The sequence below is a fragment of the Hyla sarda genome, chromosome 7 (genome assembly GCF_029499605.1).
Source record: "Hyla sarda isolate aHylSar1 chromosome 7, aHylSar1.hap1, whole genome shotgun sequence".
NCBI lineage: Eukaryota > Metazoa > Chordata > Amphibia > Anura > Hylidae > Hyla > Hyla sarda.
This window is the reverse complement of record NC_079195.1, coordinates 12151847-12169687: the sequence shown is the minus strand read 5'-3', so window position 1 is coordinate 12169687 and position 17841 is coordinate 12151847. Positions and strand designations below refer to the sequence as shown.

The 17841-nt window shown below is 44.7% G+C and overlaps 1 protein-coding gene across 2 annotated transcripts in view; it reads left to right on the top strand.

Moving 5' to 3' along the window:
* The window catches only part of ATRNL1 (attractin like 1), a 638934-nt gene that overhangs the window by 105637 nt on the left and 515456 nt on the right, over window positions 1–17841 (top strand). For both annotated transcript variants that reach the window (XM_056531006.1, XM_056531007.1), the window contains exon 8: window positions 7352–7607. In XM_056531006.1, coding sequence (XP_056386981.1) covers window positions 7352–7607 — 256 coding nt within the window. The remainder of the gene's footprint in view (window positions 1–7351; window positions 7608–17841) is intronic.

Below are 17841 nucleotides of genomic sequence, written 5' to 3'. Positions count from 1 at the left end.
ACGCCGCACTACACGTCCGACACTCTACATGTCACATGAGACTGATGTCTTATCCTCCAGTCACCTCCAGAGCTGCACTCACTATTCTGCTGTTACATCATGTCTTATCCTCCAGAGCTGCACTCACTATTCTGCTGTTACATCATGTCTTATCCTCCAGTCACACCCAGAGCTGCACTCACTATTCTGCTGTTACATCATGTCTTATCCTCCAGTCACCTCCAGAGCTGCACTCACTATTCTGCTGATACATCATGTCTTATCCTCCAGTCACACCCAGAGCTGCACTCACTATTCTGCTGTTACATCATGTCTTATCCTCCAGTCACCTCCAGAGCTGCACTCACTATTCTGCTGTTACATCATGTCTTATCCTCCAGTCACACCCAGAGCTGCACTCACTATTCTGCTGTTACATCATGTCTTATCCTCCAGTCACCTCCAGAGCTGCACTCACTATTCTGCTGTTACATCATGTCTTATCCTCCAGTCACACCCAGAGCTGCACTCACTATTCTGCTGTTACATCATGTCTTATCCTCCAGTCACCTCCAGAGCTGCACTCACTATTCTGCTGTTACATCATGTCTTATCCTCCAGTCACCTCCAGAGCTGCACTCACTATTCTGCTGTTATATCAGGTCTTATCCTCCAGTCACCTCCAGAGCTGCACTCACTATTCTGCTGTTACATCATGTCTTATCCTCCAATCACCTCCAGAGCTGCACTCACTATTCTGCTGTTACATCATGTTTTATCCTCCAGTCACCTCCAGAGCTGCACTCACTATTCTGCTGTTACATCATGTTTTATCCTCCAGTCACCTCCAGAGCTGCACTCACTATTCTGCTGTTACATCATGTCTTATCCTCCAGTCACCTCCAGGGCTGCACTCACTATTCTGCTGTTACATCATGTCTTATCCTCCAGTCACCTCCACAGCTGCACTCACTATTGTGCTGTTACATCATGTCTTATCCTCCAGTCACCTCCAGAGCAGCACTCACTATTCTGCTGTGACATCATGTCTTATCCTCTAGTCACCTCCAGAGCTGCACTCACTATTCTGCTGTCACCTCATATCTTATCCTCCAGTCACCTCCAGAGCTGCACTCACTATTCTGCTGTTACTTCATGTCTTATCCTCCAGTCACCTCCAGAGCTGCATTCACTATTCTGCTGTTTATATCATATCTTATCCACCAGCCACCTCCAGAGCTGCACTCACTATTCTGCTGTTACATCATGTCTTATCCTCCAGTCACCTCCAGAGCTGCACTCACTATTCTGCTGTTACATATATCTTATGCTCCAGTCCCCTCCAGTGCTGCACAATAGTAAAATCTGCAGTATATCTAGTACTTGTGAACGCAGCCTTAAAGGGGTACTCCGGTGGAAAACATTTTTTATTTTTTTTTAAATCAACTGGTGCCAGAAAGTTAAACAGATTTGTAAATTAGTGTGAATTCGAGTAGAATACAGACATGGTCGCACATCTACAATCTTGTATAATGATCTGATTGCTTCTCAGCATAATATCAAAAACTAACAGGTTGTTATTATACATTTTTGATCAAAAAGTACCCCCCACCCCTGTGGGCACTGGTGTCGCGGCGGTGGTGGTCGCCGCCCGGTGCTGCGCCATTTTATGCTAGGGACGTTAGGGACCCACTCTGAATAGGTGGCCTTGACGTGGCGAGTGGGCTTGTACTTTTTGATAAAAATGTATAATAACAACCTGTTAGTTTTTGATATTATGCTGAGAAGCAATCAGATCATTATACAAGATTGTAGATGTGCGACCATGTCTGTATTCTACCCAAATTCAGATTTGTAAATTACTTCTATTAAAAAATCTTTACTCTTCCAGTACTTTTTAGCAGCTGTATGCTACAGAGGAAATTCTTTTCTTTTTGAATGTCTTTTTTGTCTTGTCCACAGTGCTCTCTGCTGACACCTGATGACCGTATCAGGAACTGTCCAGAGCAGAAAAAAATCCCTATAGCAAACCTATGCTGCTCTGGACAGTTCCTGATACGGACAGAGGTGTCAGCAGAGAGCACTGTGGACAAGACAAAAAAGAAATTCAAAAAGAAAAGAATTTCCTGTGTAGCATACAGCTGCTAAAAAGTACTGGAAGGGTAAAGATTTTTTAATAGAAGTGATTTACAAATCTGTTTAACTTTCTTGCACCAGTTTATTTAAATAAAAAATGTTTTCCACTGGAGTACCCCTTTAAGGGGTTTTTAACCTCTGAGTGTTTCCATTCACTGACAGCAAGTAGAAATTTAGCAAATTGTCAAAGAGCTGAAACACAAAGTTGCAGAAAGTCAGTGTCATAAGTTTTGATCCTGCGCTCCGGCCGCCCCCTCGTTCCTCTGTGGCGGGCGCGGACCACCGCCGTCTGTTCCGTACTATTTACACCGCCGCGTCCTCATTTCGTTCTCGCCTCTCTGCGTTCTGGGAAATCTTTGACACGGAGCCGCCGCTCTCTGCGCCATAATGTTTAATATCAGATTATCGAGGAAGAAAACCTGATAATCTGCTCGGCACCATCTGTCTGTAATTACTCTCCGCGGGGGGGGCGGGGGTCTCCAGCCTGGTCCCTCCGCCCCCAACGCCTTCGCATTTCAGCGCTACATCGCTCGCCGCTGACACATTGTTACAATAAACCTCAATACGAAGAGCGAGCGGGAAGAATGACGCCGGAGGGAAAGGGCCGGCGCCGTAAATCATCGCAAAGTGAACGAAGCTAAAATGTAATAATTCTGTGATTGTTCTTCTCTGAACCGTTCGTCTCGTCTTCGCCATTAAAGGGGCACTCCGCTGCTCAATGTGCGGAACAAAATGTTCAGAACGTTTAGAGCCGGCGTTGGGGGCTCGGGATGTCACGACTCTGCCCCCTTGTGATATCATGCCCCGCCCACTCAATGCAAGTCTATGGGAGGGGGCGTAACAACGCCCCCTCCCATAGACTTGCATTGAGGAGGCGGGGCGTGACATCACATGGGGACAGGGCCGTGACATCATGAGCCCCCAACGCCCCCTCCCATTGACTTGCATTGAGGGGGCGGGACGGGCGTGACATCACAACAGGGCAGGGTCATGACGTCATGAGCCCACGCACCCCCTCCCATAGACTTGCATTGAAGGGGCGGGGCATGACATCACATGGGGGCAGGGCCGTGACGTCACAAGCCCCTGGCGCCCCCTCCCATAGACTTGCATTGAGGGGGCGGGATGGGGCGTGATGGGGTGTGACATCACAAGGGGGCAGGGCTGTGACGTCACAAGCCCCCGGCGCCCCCTCCCATAGACTTGCATTGAAGGGGCGGGGCATGACATCACATGGGGGCAGGGCTGTGACGTCACGAGCCCCCGGCGCCCCCTCCCATAGACTTGCATTGAAGGGGCGGGGCATGACATCACAACGGGGCAGGGCCATGACATCACGAGCCCCCAGCGCCCCCTCCCATAGACATGCATTGAGGGGGCAGGGCGTGACATCACAAAGGGGCAGGGCCGTGACGTCACGAGCCCCCGACGCCGGCTCTAAGCGTTCGGAACATTTTGTTCAGAATGTTGAGCAGCGGAGTACTCCTTTAAAGGTCCCGCCGGTGACGCCAAAACTGGTGCTACAACAAATCCCCCAGAATCCTCTTCTGTCACATAGAATTATAATTTTTTTGTTTATACATGTTTCTGGGGAAAGTTGGGTGAAAACCACTATGGCCGCCCTTACCCCCCCCCCCCCCTTTTTAAATTGTCACTCAGCTTTTCCAGACTCCTGAGTAACAAAGTGTCTGTAATTGAATGGAATTATCCAGGATTAGAAAAACAGAGCTGATTTCTTCCAAAAACAGCGCCACGCTTGTCCTCAGGTTGTGTGTGGTATTACAGCTCAGTATTATTAATTGAAGTGAATAGAGCCAAGTTGCAATGCCACACACAACCTGAGGAGAGGGGTGGTGCTCTTTTAGGAGGAAATTTGCTCGGTTTTCCTTTTCCTGGATAATCCCTTTTAATTTACTGCTGTAGTCACACAGCTTTCCCGAGAACAGACATAACTAATAATAAGCTAAACACAATTTGTTTTTATCCAAGTCACCATGAATAGAATGCAAGAACTGCAGTGAACTGGGTGGCAACCCCAATTATTGGTGGTCACACAGCTTTTCCAGGAGCAGATATAACTATTAAAGGCTAAACAGAATATTGTTTATCCAGAGCTTCCTGGTTCATGAGTAGAATGCAAGAACTACAATGAAAAATAGCTCTCAGACAGAGTGGTATAAGGTGGGAATATTTCTGCTGTGGAAAACTGATAACCCCTATCATTGGTGGTCACCCAGCTTTCCTAGGAACAGATATAACCAACAACCAGATACATAGAATACGATCTTATCCAGAGCTTCCTGGTTCATGAGTATAATGTGAGACCTACAGTGAAGACTGACACTCAAGCAGAATAATACCTTGATAGCTGGGTGACAACTTCTTAGATTGGTGGCCACCCAGCTTTCCTAGGAACGGATATAACTAGCAAATGGCCAAACAGAATTTGTGTTTATCCAGAGCTTCCTGGTTCATAATTAAAACGCGAGAATGACGCACAGATAGGTATAAAGTAGGCAGGGTAACTCTGCATAAGAACGCTGTGGAATTCTGACAACCCCTATCGTTGCTTGTCACCCAGCTTTCCAAAGAACAGATATAATGAATAAATTGCCAAACAGACCTCATGTTTATCCAGAGCTTCCTGGTTCCTGAGTAGAACATGAGAGCTGTGAGTCCTTTAGTCAGCCCATATATGTAAACAAGAAAACCACTATTCACTGACAGCAAGCGCAGATCTTGTAAATGCCACAAAATGAATACATAAAGTTTATTAGAAAGTTGTAGACCAGCCTTCCTTAACCTGTATTGCAGAACTACAATTCCCATCATGCCCGGACAGCAAAAGGCTGTAACAGCAGAATAGTGAGTGCAGCTCTGGAGGTGAATGGAGAATAAGACATGGTGTAACAGCAGAATAATGAGTGCATCTCTGGAGAAGACTGGAGAATAAGACATGATATAAAAGCAGAATAGTGAGTGCAGCTCTTGAGATGACTGGAGAAAAAGGCATGATGTAACAGCAGAATAGTGAGTGCAGCTCTGGAGGTGACTGGAGGATAAGACATGATGTAACAGCAGAATAGTGAGTGCAGCTCTGGAGGTGACTGGAGGATAAGACATGATGTAACAGCAGAATAGTGAGTGCAGCTCTGGAGGTGACTGGAGGATAAGACATGATGTAACAGCAGAATAGTGAGTGCAGCTCTGGAGGTGACTGGAGGATAAGACATGATGTAACAGCAGAATAGTGAGTGCAGCTCTGGAGGTGACTGGAGGATAAGACATGATGTAACAGCAGAATAGTGAGTGCAGCTCTGGAGGTGACTGGAGGATAAGACATGATGTAACAGCAGAATAGTGAGTGCAGCTCTGGAGGTGACTGGAGGATAAGACATGATGTAACAGCAGAATAGTGAGTGCAGCTCTGGAGGTGACTGGAGGATAAGACATGATGTGACAGCAGAATAGTGAGTGCAGCTCTGGAGGTGACTGGAGAATAAGACATGATGTAACAGCAGAATAGTGAGTGCAGCTCTGGAGGTGATTGGAGGGTAAGACATGATGTAACAGCAGAATAGTGAGTGCAGTTCTGGAGGTGATTGGAGGATAAGACATGATGTAACAGCAGAATAGTGAGTGCAGCTCTGGAGGTGATTGGAGGGTAAGACATGATGTAACAGCAGAATAGTGAGTGCAGTTCTGGAGGTGATTGGAGGATAAGACATGATGTAACAGCAGAATAGTGAGTGCAGCTCTGGAGGTGATTGGAGGGTAAGACATGATGTAACAGCAGAATAGTGAGTGCAGTTCTGGAGGTGACTGGAGGATAAGACATGATGTAACAGCAGAATAGTGAGTGCAGCTCTGGAGGTGACTGGAGAATAAGACATGATGTAACAGCAGAATAGTGAGTGCAGCTCTGGAGGTGATTGGAGGGTAAGACATGATGTAACAGCAGAATAGTGAGTGCAGTTCTGGAGGTGATTGGAGGATAAGACATGGGGGGAGATGTTCATAGACCCCTATAATTTCTGTTCCAGTGATATTAATTACACTATTATTAATTACACTATTATTATTTACACTATTATTAATTACACTATTATTATTTACACTATTATTATTTACACTATTATTAATTACACTATTATTATTTACACTATTATTAATTACACTATTATTATTTACACTATTATTATTTACACTATTATTATTTACACTATTATTAATTACACTATTATTAATTACACTATTATTATTTACACTATTATTAATTACACTATTATTAATTACACTATTATTATTTACACTATTATTAATTACACTATTATTAATTACACTATTATTATTTACACTATTATTAATTACACTATTATTAATTACACTATTATTAATTACACTATTATTAATTACACTATTATTATTTACACTATTATTATTTACACTATTATTAATTACACTATTATTTTTCTCCTCACATTTTCATACGTCTCTTGTGCTGCTTTGAAAATATGAAAATATGGGAGGGTTCATTTTTGAGCCACTTTATTTTTTTTTCTCACCTAAAATTTACCCAATTTTTTTGTTGTTGCCACCATATTGGATTTTTTAGCAGAGGTTGGTGCAAACATTGCCGATTTTAGTGCTAAAATTTTACATCCCGGAAAATTCTAGGGCTTAAATGTGAGTTCTGGTGCAGAAACTATGAAAAATCCAATAAATATTATTTATTTTTCAGTAATTGATTAAATAACGCCTTTTCCCCCCAAAAAAACAAAAAAAAAATAAAGAAAAAAACCGACAACGTTTCTTTGATTTTTACACTAGCAAAAAGCTGGTGGAAAATTTTTAAGGTAAAATGGACTCTCACCTCTTTGAAAATATCCTATGAAACATTAAATTTACATAGCCACGCCCACTTTTGCACAACTGCTGTGACTCGTGTAAACCTCAGATCATTCTCGTGTAAATCTCTTTGAACATCTGATGTAAACTTTTTCGGGCAAAAATTTTGGATGTGAAGAGTTTTGAATATGACCCCATAATGTAGCCAATTAAAAGAAAATGAAATATTTACAGAGTAACGCAACTTTTTACTTAGTCATGTGACCCGAAAGTTTAGCTGTGACTTCAGTTCCCACAATGCACTGCACTCTGGTATCCAGCAGAATAGTGAATGCAGCTCCGGGGGTCACTGCTATATAATCTTCTCCCCTTTTTTCTGTCCCTCCAGGATGAGATCTACATGTACGGAGGGAAGATCGAGACCAACGGGGGGAACGTCACCAACGAGCTCTGGGTGTTCGATATCTCCAGCAAGTCGTGGAGCACGAGGACCCCGCAGGTCCTGAATCACGGGCAGCACTACGCAGTGGAGGGGCACACCGCGCACATCCTGGAGCTGGACAGCCGGGAGGGGGTGATGGTCATCATCTTCGGCTATTCTGCCGTCTATGGATACATCAGCAACGTCCAGGAGTATTACCTGAGTGAGTGCCGGCGGTGATGATGATGGGGGTGGTGGTGATGATCATGGGGGTGGTGGTGATCATGTTGGTAGTGGTGATGATGATTGGGGAGGTGGTGATGATTATGGCGGGGGTGATGATGATGATGGGGAGATGGTGATGATGATGGACGGGTGGTGTTGATGATGTTGGGGGTGGTGATGATAATGGGGGTGGTGGTGATGATGATGGGGATGGTGGTGGTAGTGATGATGGGCAGGAAGTGATGTTGATGGGGCGGTGGTGGTGATGATGATGGGGTGGTGGTGGGGATGAGGGGGGTGCTGGTGGTGATGGGGTGGTGATGGTGGTGGTAGTGATGATGGGGGTGGTGATGATGGGGTGGTGATGGTGGTGGTAGTGATGATGGGGGTGGTGATGATGGGGTGGTGATGATGGGGTGGTGATGGTGGTGGTAGTGATGATGGGGGTGGTGATGGTGGTGGTAGTGATGATGGGGGTGGTGATGATGGGGAGATAGTGATGATTGGGGGGAAGTTATGATGATGGGGGTGCTGGTGGTGATGTTTGGAGGTGCTGGTGATGATGGGGTTGGGGATGATGATGTTGGGGTGGTGATGATGATGGGGTTGTGGTGATGATGATGGGGGGGTGGTGATGATGATGGGGTTGTGGTGATGATGATGGGAGGTGGTGGTGATGATGATGGGGTTGGGGATGATGATGTTGGGGTGGTGATGATGATGGGGTTGTGGTGATGATGATGGGGTTGGGGATGATGATGTTGGGGTGGTGATGATGATGGGGGGGTGGTGATGATGATGGGGTTGTGGTGATGATGATGGGGGGGTGGTGATGATGATGGGGTTGTGGTGATGATGATGGGGTTGTGGTGATGATGATGGGGGGGTGGTGATGATGATGGGAGGTGGTGGTGATGATGATGGGGTTGGGGATGATGATGATGGGGGTGGTGATGATGGGGGTGGCGTGATGGGGAGATGATGATGATGGGGAGATGGTGATGATGATGGGGTTGGTGGTGATGATGGGGTTGGTAGCGGTGATGTTGTGGTGATGATGATGGGGTTGGTGGTGGTGATGTTGTGGTGATGATGATGGGGTTGGTGGTGGTGATGTTGTGGTGATGATGATGGGGGTGGCGTGATGGGGAGATGATGATGATTGGGGAGGTAGTGATGATGATGGGGGAGATGGTGATGATGATGGGGGAGATGGTGATGATGATGGAGGAGATGGTGATGATGATGGGGTTGGTGGTGGTGATGTTGTGGTGATGATGATGGGACTTAGTTCTAAGCCCAAAATAAAGAGAAAAATCTAATATTGGTTAATGGAGATAAATGGTGGATCCCTGTCCGGGGCCCGTCTCTACTCCTCTAATGCGTGCGTCTTACCCAGCATGGAAGATGTTCGAAACACGTCCCCTCCATTCACCTCTATGGAGAGGTGGAGACACACAAACGCTGTCCTCTCCCATAGAGGTGAATGGAGGGGACGTGTTTCGAACATCTTCCATGCTGGGTAAGACGCACGCATTAGAGGAGTAGAGACGGGGCCCCGTACGGAAGATTGTGGGGTTGGGGGGACTAGTGGTCGGACCCCTGCGATCATATGCTTATTTCCTATCCTGCAGATAGGCGAAAGGTTTTTTCTGCTGCATATCTGCTTTAAATTCTAATTTAGACTCACTGCGGCCATAGGACAGGGGCAAGAGGAGTAACATGGTGACACCACAAGAGAGAGAGATGGTGCCTTATGGACAAGCAGGTGGGTGATACCATGTAGGCAGGAGGTGGGTAATATATAGGAAGGAGGTGGGTAATACCATGTAGGCAGGAGGTGGGTAATATATAGGAAGGAGGTGGGTAATACCATGTAGGCAGGAGGTGGGTAATATATAGGAAGGAGGTGGGTGATACCATGTAGGCAGGAGGTGGGTGATACCATGTAGGCAGGAGGTGGGTGATACCATGTAGGCAGGAGGTGGGTGATACCATGTAGGCAGGAGGTGGGTGATACCATGTAGGCAGGAGGTGGGTGATATACCATGTAGGCAGGGAGGTGGGTGATACCATGTAGGCAGGGAGGTGGGTGATATACCATGTAGGCAGGAAGGTGGGTGATACCATGTAGGCAGGAGGTGGGTGATACCATGTAGGCAGGGAGGTGGGTGATATACCATGTAGGCAGGGAGGTGGGTGATATACCATGTAGGCAGGGAGGTGGGTGATACCATGTAGGCAGGGAGGTGGGTAATACCATGTAGGCAGGAGGCGGGTAATATATAGGAAGGAGGTGGGTAATACCATGTAGGCAGGGAGGTGGGTGATACCATGTAGGCAGGGAGGTGGGTGATACCATGTAGACAGGGAGGTGGGTAATATATAGGAAGGAGGTGGGTAATACCATGTAAGCAGGAGGTGGGTGATACCATGTAGGCAGGAGGTGGGTGATACCATGTAGGCAGGAGGTGGGTGATACCATGTAGGCAGGAGGTGGGTGATACCATGTAGGCAGGAGGTGGGTGATACCATGTAGGCAGGGAGGTGGGTGATACCATGTAGGCAGGGAGGTGGGTGATACCATGTAGGCAGGAGGTGGGTGATACCATGTAGGCAGGGAGGTGGGTGATACCATGTAGGCAGGGAGGTGGGTGATACCATGTAGGCAGGAGATGGGTGATACCATGTAGGCAGGAGGTGGGTGATACCATGTAGGCAGGAGGTGGGTGATACCATGTAGGCAGGAGGTGGGTGATACCATGTAGGCAGGAGGTGGGTGATACCATGTAGGCAGGGAGGTGGGTGATATACCATGTAGGCAGGGAGGTGGGTGATACCATGTAGGCAGAGAGGTGGGTGATACCATGTAGGCAGGGAGGTGGGTGATACCATGTAGGCAGGGAGGTGGGTGATACCATGTAGGCAGGAGGTGGGTGATACCATGTAGGCAGGGAGGTGGGTGATACCATGTAGGCAGGGAGGTGGGTGATACCATGTAGGCAGGAGATGGGTGATACCATGTAGGCAGGAGGTGGGTGATACCATGTAGGCAGGGAGGTGGGTGATACCATGTAGGCAGGGAGGTGGGTGATACCATGTAGGCTGGGAGGTGGGTGATACCATGTAGGCTGGGAGGTGGGTGATACCATGTAGGCTGGGAGGTGGGTGATACCATTTAGGCAGGAGCTGGGTGATACCATGTAGGCAGGGAGGGGGGTGATTCAGTGTAGACATTGTAGGATATCCTCTCCAGGCAGGGTGTTGGGTAGTTTACTTGAATTCCCTCAGCACTTGCCCCGGGTAGCGGGAGCGCCCTCTGTCTGTCACATCAGTCACTGTCATCTGTGTACCCCATCATCTGGGAGCTGCGGCGGGCGCTCTGCATGGTGACCGTCTCATGTCACATTCTCCTGGGCCTCAGTTGTGCCGCCTGTCACCTCCGATTATGTGTGAAAAGATCAAGGTAAGAATTGTTCAGAAGCCGCGTCTGGTGAGATTTACATCACTTAAAGGGGAAATGATAAGGTCTGTGAGATTTACATCACTTAAAGGGGAAATGATAACGTCTGGTGAGATTTACATCACTTAAAGGGGAAATGATAAGGTCTGGTGAGATTTACATCACTTAAAGGGGAAATGATAACGTCTGGTGAGATTTACATCACTTAAAGGGGAAATGGTAACGTCTGGTGAGATTTACATCACTTAAAGGGGAAATGATAACGTCTGGTGAGATTTACATCACTTAAAGGGGAAATGATAACGTCTGGTGAGATTTACATCACTTAAAGGGGAAATGATAACGTCTGGTGAGATATACATCACTTAAAGGGGAAATGATAACGTCTGCTGAGATTTACATCACTTAAAGGGGAAATGATAACGTCTGGTGAGATTTACATCACTCAAAGGGGAAATGATAACGTCTGGTGAGATTTACATCACTTAAAGGGGAAATTATAACGTCTGGTGAGATATACATCACTTAAAGGGGAAATGATAAGGTCTGGTGAGATTTACATCACTTAAAGGGGAAATTATAACGTCTGGTGAGATTTACATCACTTAAAGGGGAAATGATAACGTCTGGTGAGATTTACATCACTTAAAGGGGAAATGATAACGTCTGGTGAGATATACATCACTTAAAGGGGAAATGATAAGGTCTGGTGAGATTTACATCACTTAAAGGGGAAATGATAACGTCTAGTGAGATTTACATCACTTAAAGGGGAAATGATAACGTCTGGTGAGATATACATCACTTAAAAGGGAAATGATAACGTCTGGTGAGATTTACATCACTTAAAGGGGAAATGATAACGTCTGGTGAGATTTACATCACTTAAAGGGGAAATGATAACGTCTGGTGAGATTTACATCACTTAAAGGGGAAATGATAACGTCTGGTGAGATTTACATCACTTAAAGGGGAAATTATAACGTCTGGTGAGATATACATCACTTAAAGGGGAAATGATAAGGTCTGGTGAGATTTACATCACTTAAAGGGGAAATGATAAGGTCTGGTGAGATTTACATCACTTAAAGGGGAAATGATAACGTCTGGAAGAAAGTTTTTGTGCTTTTGTTCAAAGATTTAACAATCCCAATAGAAGACGTCGGAGGCCGACTCCTCTGCAGAGCAACAATGGTTTATTCTTCTTAAAGAGCCCCGGTCCCTCTGACACACACAGATATATATATTCATGATATCACAATAATAGAGCATCTTTCCTTAGAACCTTTAATTGTGTCATTCCTCTGTTATTCCTCCTGGAAATGCATGAATAAACTGACAACTGGGCAATACCATTGCTTCTGTCTTTGGGGTGTCACCCGATATAGTCTGGTATTACTGGCAATGATTAAACAGTGTGTGATGGGGCAAGACCCCAACCTGAAACACCTTATTGTCAATGTATTCCAGGAGGAATAACAGAGGAACCACATAATGCAATTTTTTTAAATTAAAAGATGCTTCAGAATTGATATTTCATGGGGTATATACATTACATTACTTATCCTGTACTCACTATTCTGCTGGTGAGGTCACTGTGTACATACATTACATTACTTATCCTGTACTGATCCTGAGTTATATCCTGTATTATACTCCAGAGCTGTACTCACTATTCTGCTGGTGAGGTCACTGTGTACATACATTACATTACTTATCCTGTACGGATCCTGAGTTATATCCTGTATTATACTCCAGAGCTGTACTCACTATTCTGCTGGTGGGGTCACTGTGTACATACATTACATTACTTATCCTGTACTGATCCAGAGTTATATCCTGTATTATACTCCAGAGCTGTACTCACTATTCCGCTGGTGGAGTCACTGTGTACATTCATTACATTACTGATCCTGTACTGATCCTGAGTTATATCCTGTATTATACTCCGGAGCTGTACTCACTATTCTGCTGGTGAGGTCACTGTGTACATACATTACATTACTTATCCTGTACTGATCCTGAGTTATATCCTGTATTATACCCCAGAGCTGCACTCACTATTCTGCTGGTGGAGTCACTGTGTACATTCATTACATTACTGATCCTGTACTGATCCTGAGTTATATCCTGTATTATACTCCGGAGCTGTACTCACTATTCTGCTGGTGAGGTCACTGTGTACATACATTACATTACTCATCCTGTACTGATCCTGAGTTATATCCTGTATTATACTCCAGAGCTGTACTCACTATTCTGCTGGTGAGGTCACTGTGTACATACATTACATTACTTATCCTGTACTGATCCTGAGTTATATCCTGTATTATACCCCAGAGCTGTACTCACTATTCTGCTGGTGAGATCACTGTGTACATACATTACATTACTTATCCTGTACTGATCCCGAGTTATATCCTGTATTATACCCCAGAGCTGTACTCACTATTCTGCTGGTGAGATCACTGTGTACATACATTACATTACTTATCCTGTACTGATCCTGAGTTATATCCTGTATTATACTCCGGAGCTGTACTCACTATTCTGCTGGTGAGGTCACTGTGTACATACATTACATTACTTATCCTGTACTGATCCTGAGTTATATCCTGTATTATACCCCAGAGCTGCACTCACTATTCTGCTGGTGAGGTCACTGTGTACATACATTACATTACTTATCCTGTCCTGATCCTGAGTTATATACTGTATTATACTCCAGAGCTGTACTCACTATTCTGCTGGTGAGGTCACTGTGTACATACATTACATTACTTATCCTGTACTGATCCTGAGTTATATCCTGTATTATACTCCGGAGCTGTACTCACTATTCTGCTGGTGAGGTCACTGTGTACATACATTACATTACTTATCCTGTCCTGATCCTGAGTTATATCCTGTATTATACTCCAGAGCTGTACTCACTATTCTGCTGGTGAGGTCACTGTGTACATACATTACATTACTTATCCTGTCCTGATCCTGAGTTATATACTGTATTATACTCCAGAGCTGTACTCACTATTCTGCTGGTGAGGTCACTGTGTACATACATTACATTACTTATCCTGTACTGATCCTGAGTTATATCCTGTATTATACTCCGGAGCTGTACTCACTATTCTGCTGGTGAGGTCACTGTGTACATACATTACATTACTTATCCTGTACTGATCCTGAGTTATATCCTGTATTATACTCCAGAGCTGCACTCACTATTCTGCTGGTGAGGTCACTGTGTATATACATTACATTACTTATCCTGTACTGATCCTGAGTTATATCCTGTATTATACTCCAGAGCTGTACTCACTATTCTGCTGGTGAGGTCACTGTGTACATACATTACATTACTTATCCTGTACTGATCCTGAGTTATATCCTGTATTATACTCCGGAGCTGTACTCACTATTCTGCTGGTGAGGTCACTGTGTACATACATTACATTACTTATCCTGTACTGATCCTGAGTTATATCCTGTATTATACTCCAGAGCTGTACTCACTATTCTGCTGGTGAGGTCACTGTGTACATACATTACATTACTTATCCTGTACTGATCCTGAGTTATATCCTGTATTATACTCCGGAGCTGTACTCACTATTCTGCTGGTGAGATCACTGTGTACATACATTACATTACTTATCCTGTATATATTCTCTATTATACTGTATTATAGATCATTCAGTAGATGACCCCCATATCCCGTCCCCCCCTGTGGATGCCCGGACGCTGTCAGTGCCCTCTCCTCGTGCACTCACACTAATGGCTGGCAGCATCGTCATAAATCTCTGGAGGGGAATTACAGTGGGGCAAAAAAGTATTTAGTCAGCCTCCAATTGTGCAAGTTCTCCCCCTTATACAGATGAGAGGCTGTAATTATCATCATAGGTTATAACCTCAACTATGAGAGACAGAATGAGAAAAAAATCCATAAAATCACATTGTCTGATTTATAAAGAATTATTTGCAAATTATGGTGGAAAATAAGTATTTGGTCACCTACAAACAAGTAAGATTTCTGCCTCTCACAGATGTGTAACTTCTCCTTTAAGAGTCTCCTCTGTCCTCCACTCGTTACCTGTATTAATGGCTCCTGTATGAACTTGTTATCAGTATAAAAGACACCTGTCCACAACCTCAAACAGTCACACTCCAAACTCCACTATGGCCAAGACCAAATAGCTGTCGAAGGACACCAGAAACAAAATTGTAGACCTGCACCAGGCTGGGAAAACTGAATCTGCAATAGGCAAGCAACTTGGTGTGAAGAAATCAACTGTGGGAGCAATTATAAGAAAATGGAAGACATACAAGACACTGATAATCTTCCTCGATCTGGGGCTCCACGCAAGATCTCATCCCGAGAACGGTGAGCAAAAATCCCAGAACCACACGGGGAGACCTAGTGAATGACCTGCAGAGAGCTGGGACCAAAGTAACAAAGTAACAAACTATGCTGCCAAGGACTCATCATGCAGTGCCAGATGTGTCCTTGCTTAAGCAGACGTGTCCCCCTGCTCAAGCCAGTACATGTCCGGGCCCGTCTGAAGTTTGCTAGAGAGCATTTTTATGATCCAGAAGAGTATTGGGAGAATGTCATATGGTCAAATGAAACTAAAGTAGAACTTTTTTGGTAAAAACTCAACTTGTTGTGTTTGGAGGAGAAAGAATGCCGAGTTGCATCCAAAGAACACCATACCTACTGTGAAGCATGGGGGTGGGAACATCATGCTTTGGGGCTGTTTTTCTGCTAAGGGACCAGGACGGCTGATCCGTGTAAAGGAAAGAATGAATGGGACCATGTATCATGAGATTTTGAGTGAAAACCTCCTTCCATCAGTAAGGGCATTGAAGCTGAAACGTGGCTGGGTCTTTCCGCATGACAATGATCCCAAACACCCCACCCGGGTAACGAAGGAGTGGCTTCATAAGAAGCATTTCAAGGTCCTGGAGTGGCCTATCCAGTCTCCAGATCTGGAGGGAGTTGAAAGTCTGTGTTGCCCAGCGACAGCCCCAAAACATCACTGCTCTAGAGGAGATCTGCATGGAGGAATGGGCCAAAATACCAGCAACAGTGTGTGAGAACCTTGTGAAGACAGAAAACATGTGACCTCTGTCATTGCCAACAAAGGGAATATAACAAAGTATTGAGATGAACTTTTGTTATTGACCAAATACTTATTTCAATGTCATTTTATGGATTTTGTCTCATTCTGTCTCTCATAGTTGAGGTTATAACCTATGATGATAATTACAGCCTCTCATCTTTATAAGGGGGAGAACTTGCACAATTGGTGGCTGACTAAATACTTTTTTGCCCCACTGTATATGACGAGTTTTACTAACTTGGGTCATAAAGCTTTTTCTTTTTTTTCTGCTTCAGTCCAGAGGGAAATTTATTTTGCTTTCGGTTAGTGACACCTCATAAACTTCCTCCCGATCTCCGCGAGAGACTCAAGGTGACTCGCGCATTTATTGTATGACCGCCGCTTTGTAGCTGATCGCAGCTGTTCTCGCCAGGCGGGGGAGTATATAGCGGGTACTTGCACTTTATTTCCGCCATTTCTTTGTTTCACATGTTACAATATTTCCACTAGATTAGTGCTCCCTAACCTTCAGCCGTCAGGGCATGCTGGGAGTTGTAGTTTTGCAACAGCTAGAGAACAAAATGGACAGCTGATAAATATATGTGGTTACAATTCCCCTTTAACTTTGTAAATTATCGTTGTGACTGGAGTAAGACCTGATGTAACTTAGGATCAGCACATACAGGCAGCAGCAGTATACAGATAGAGCTGGAGGGGAGGTGTATAACTACTATATATCCTGATCCCATAGAGATAGCAGCAGTATACAGATAGAGCTGGAGGGGAGGAGTATAACTACTATATATCCTGATCCCCTAGAGATAGCAGTAGCAGTATACAGATAGAGCTTAAGGGGAGGTGTATAACTACTATATATCCTGATCCTATAGAGATAGCAGCAGTATACAGATAGAGCTTAATGAGAGATGTTTAACCTCTATATATCCTGATCCCATAGAGATAGCAGTAGTATACAGATAGAGCTGGAGGGGAGGAGTATAACTACTATATATCCTGATCCCCTAGAGATAGCAGCAGTATACAGATAGAGCTGGAGGAGAGGTGTAAAGCTACTATATATCCTGATCCCATAGAGATAGCAGCAGCAGTATACAGATAGAGCTGGAGGGGAGGTGTATAACTACTATGTATCCTGATCCCATAGAGATAGCAGCAGTGTACAGATAGAGCTGGAGGGGGGGTGTAACTATTATATATCCTGATCCCATAGAGATAGCAGCAGTATACAGATAGAGCTGGAGGGGAGGTGTATAACTACTATATGTCCTGATCCCCTAGAGATAGCAGTAGCAGTATACAGATAGAGCTTAAGGGGAGGTGTATAACTACTATATATCCTGATCCTATAGAGATAGCAGCAGTATACAGATAGAGCTGAATGAGAGATGTTTAACCTCTATATATCCTGATCCCATAGAGATAGCAGCAGCAATATATAGAAAGAGCTGGAGGGGAGGTGTATAACTACTATATATCCTGATCTCATAGAGATAGCAGCAGTATACAGATAGAGCTGGAGGGGAGGAGTATAACTACTATATATCCTGATCCCCTAGAGATAGCAGCAGTATACAGATAGAGCTGGAGGAGAGGTGTATAACTACTATATATCCTGATCCCATAGAGATAGCAGCAGTATATAGATA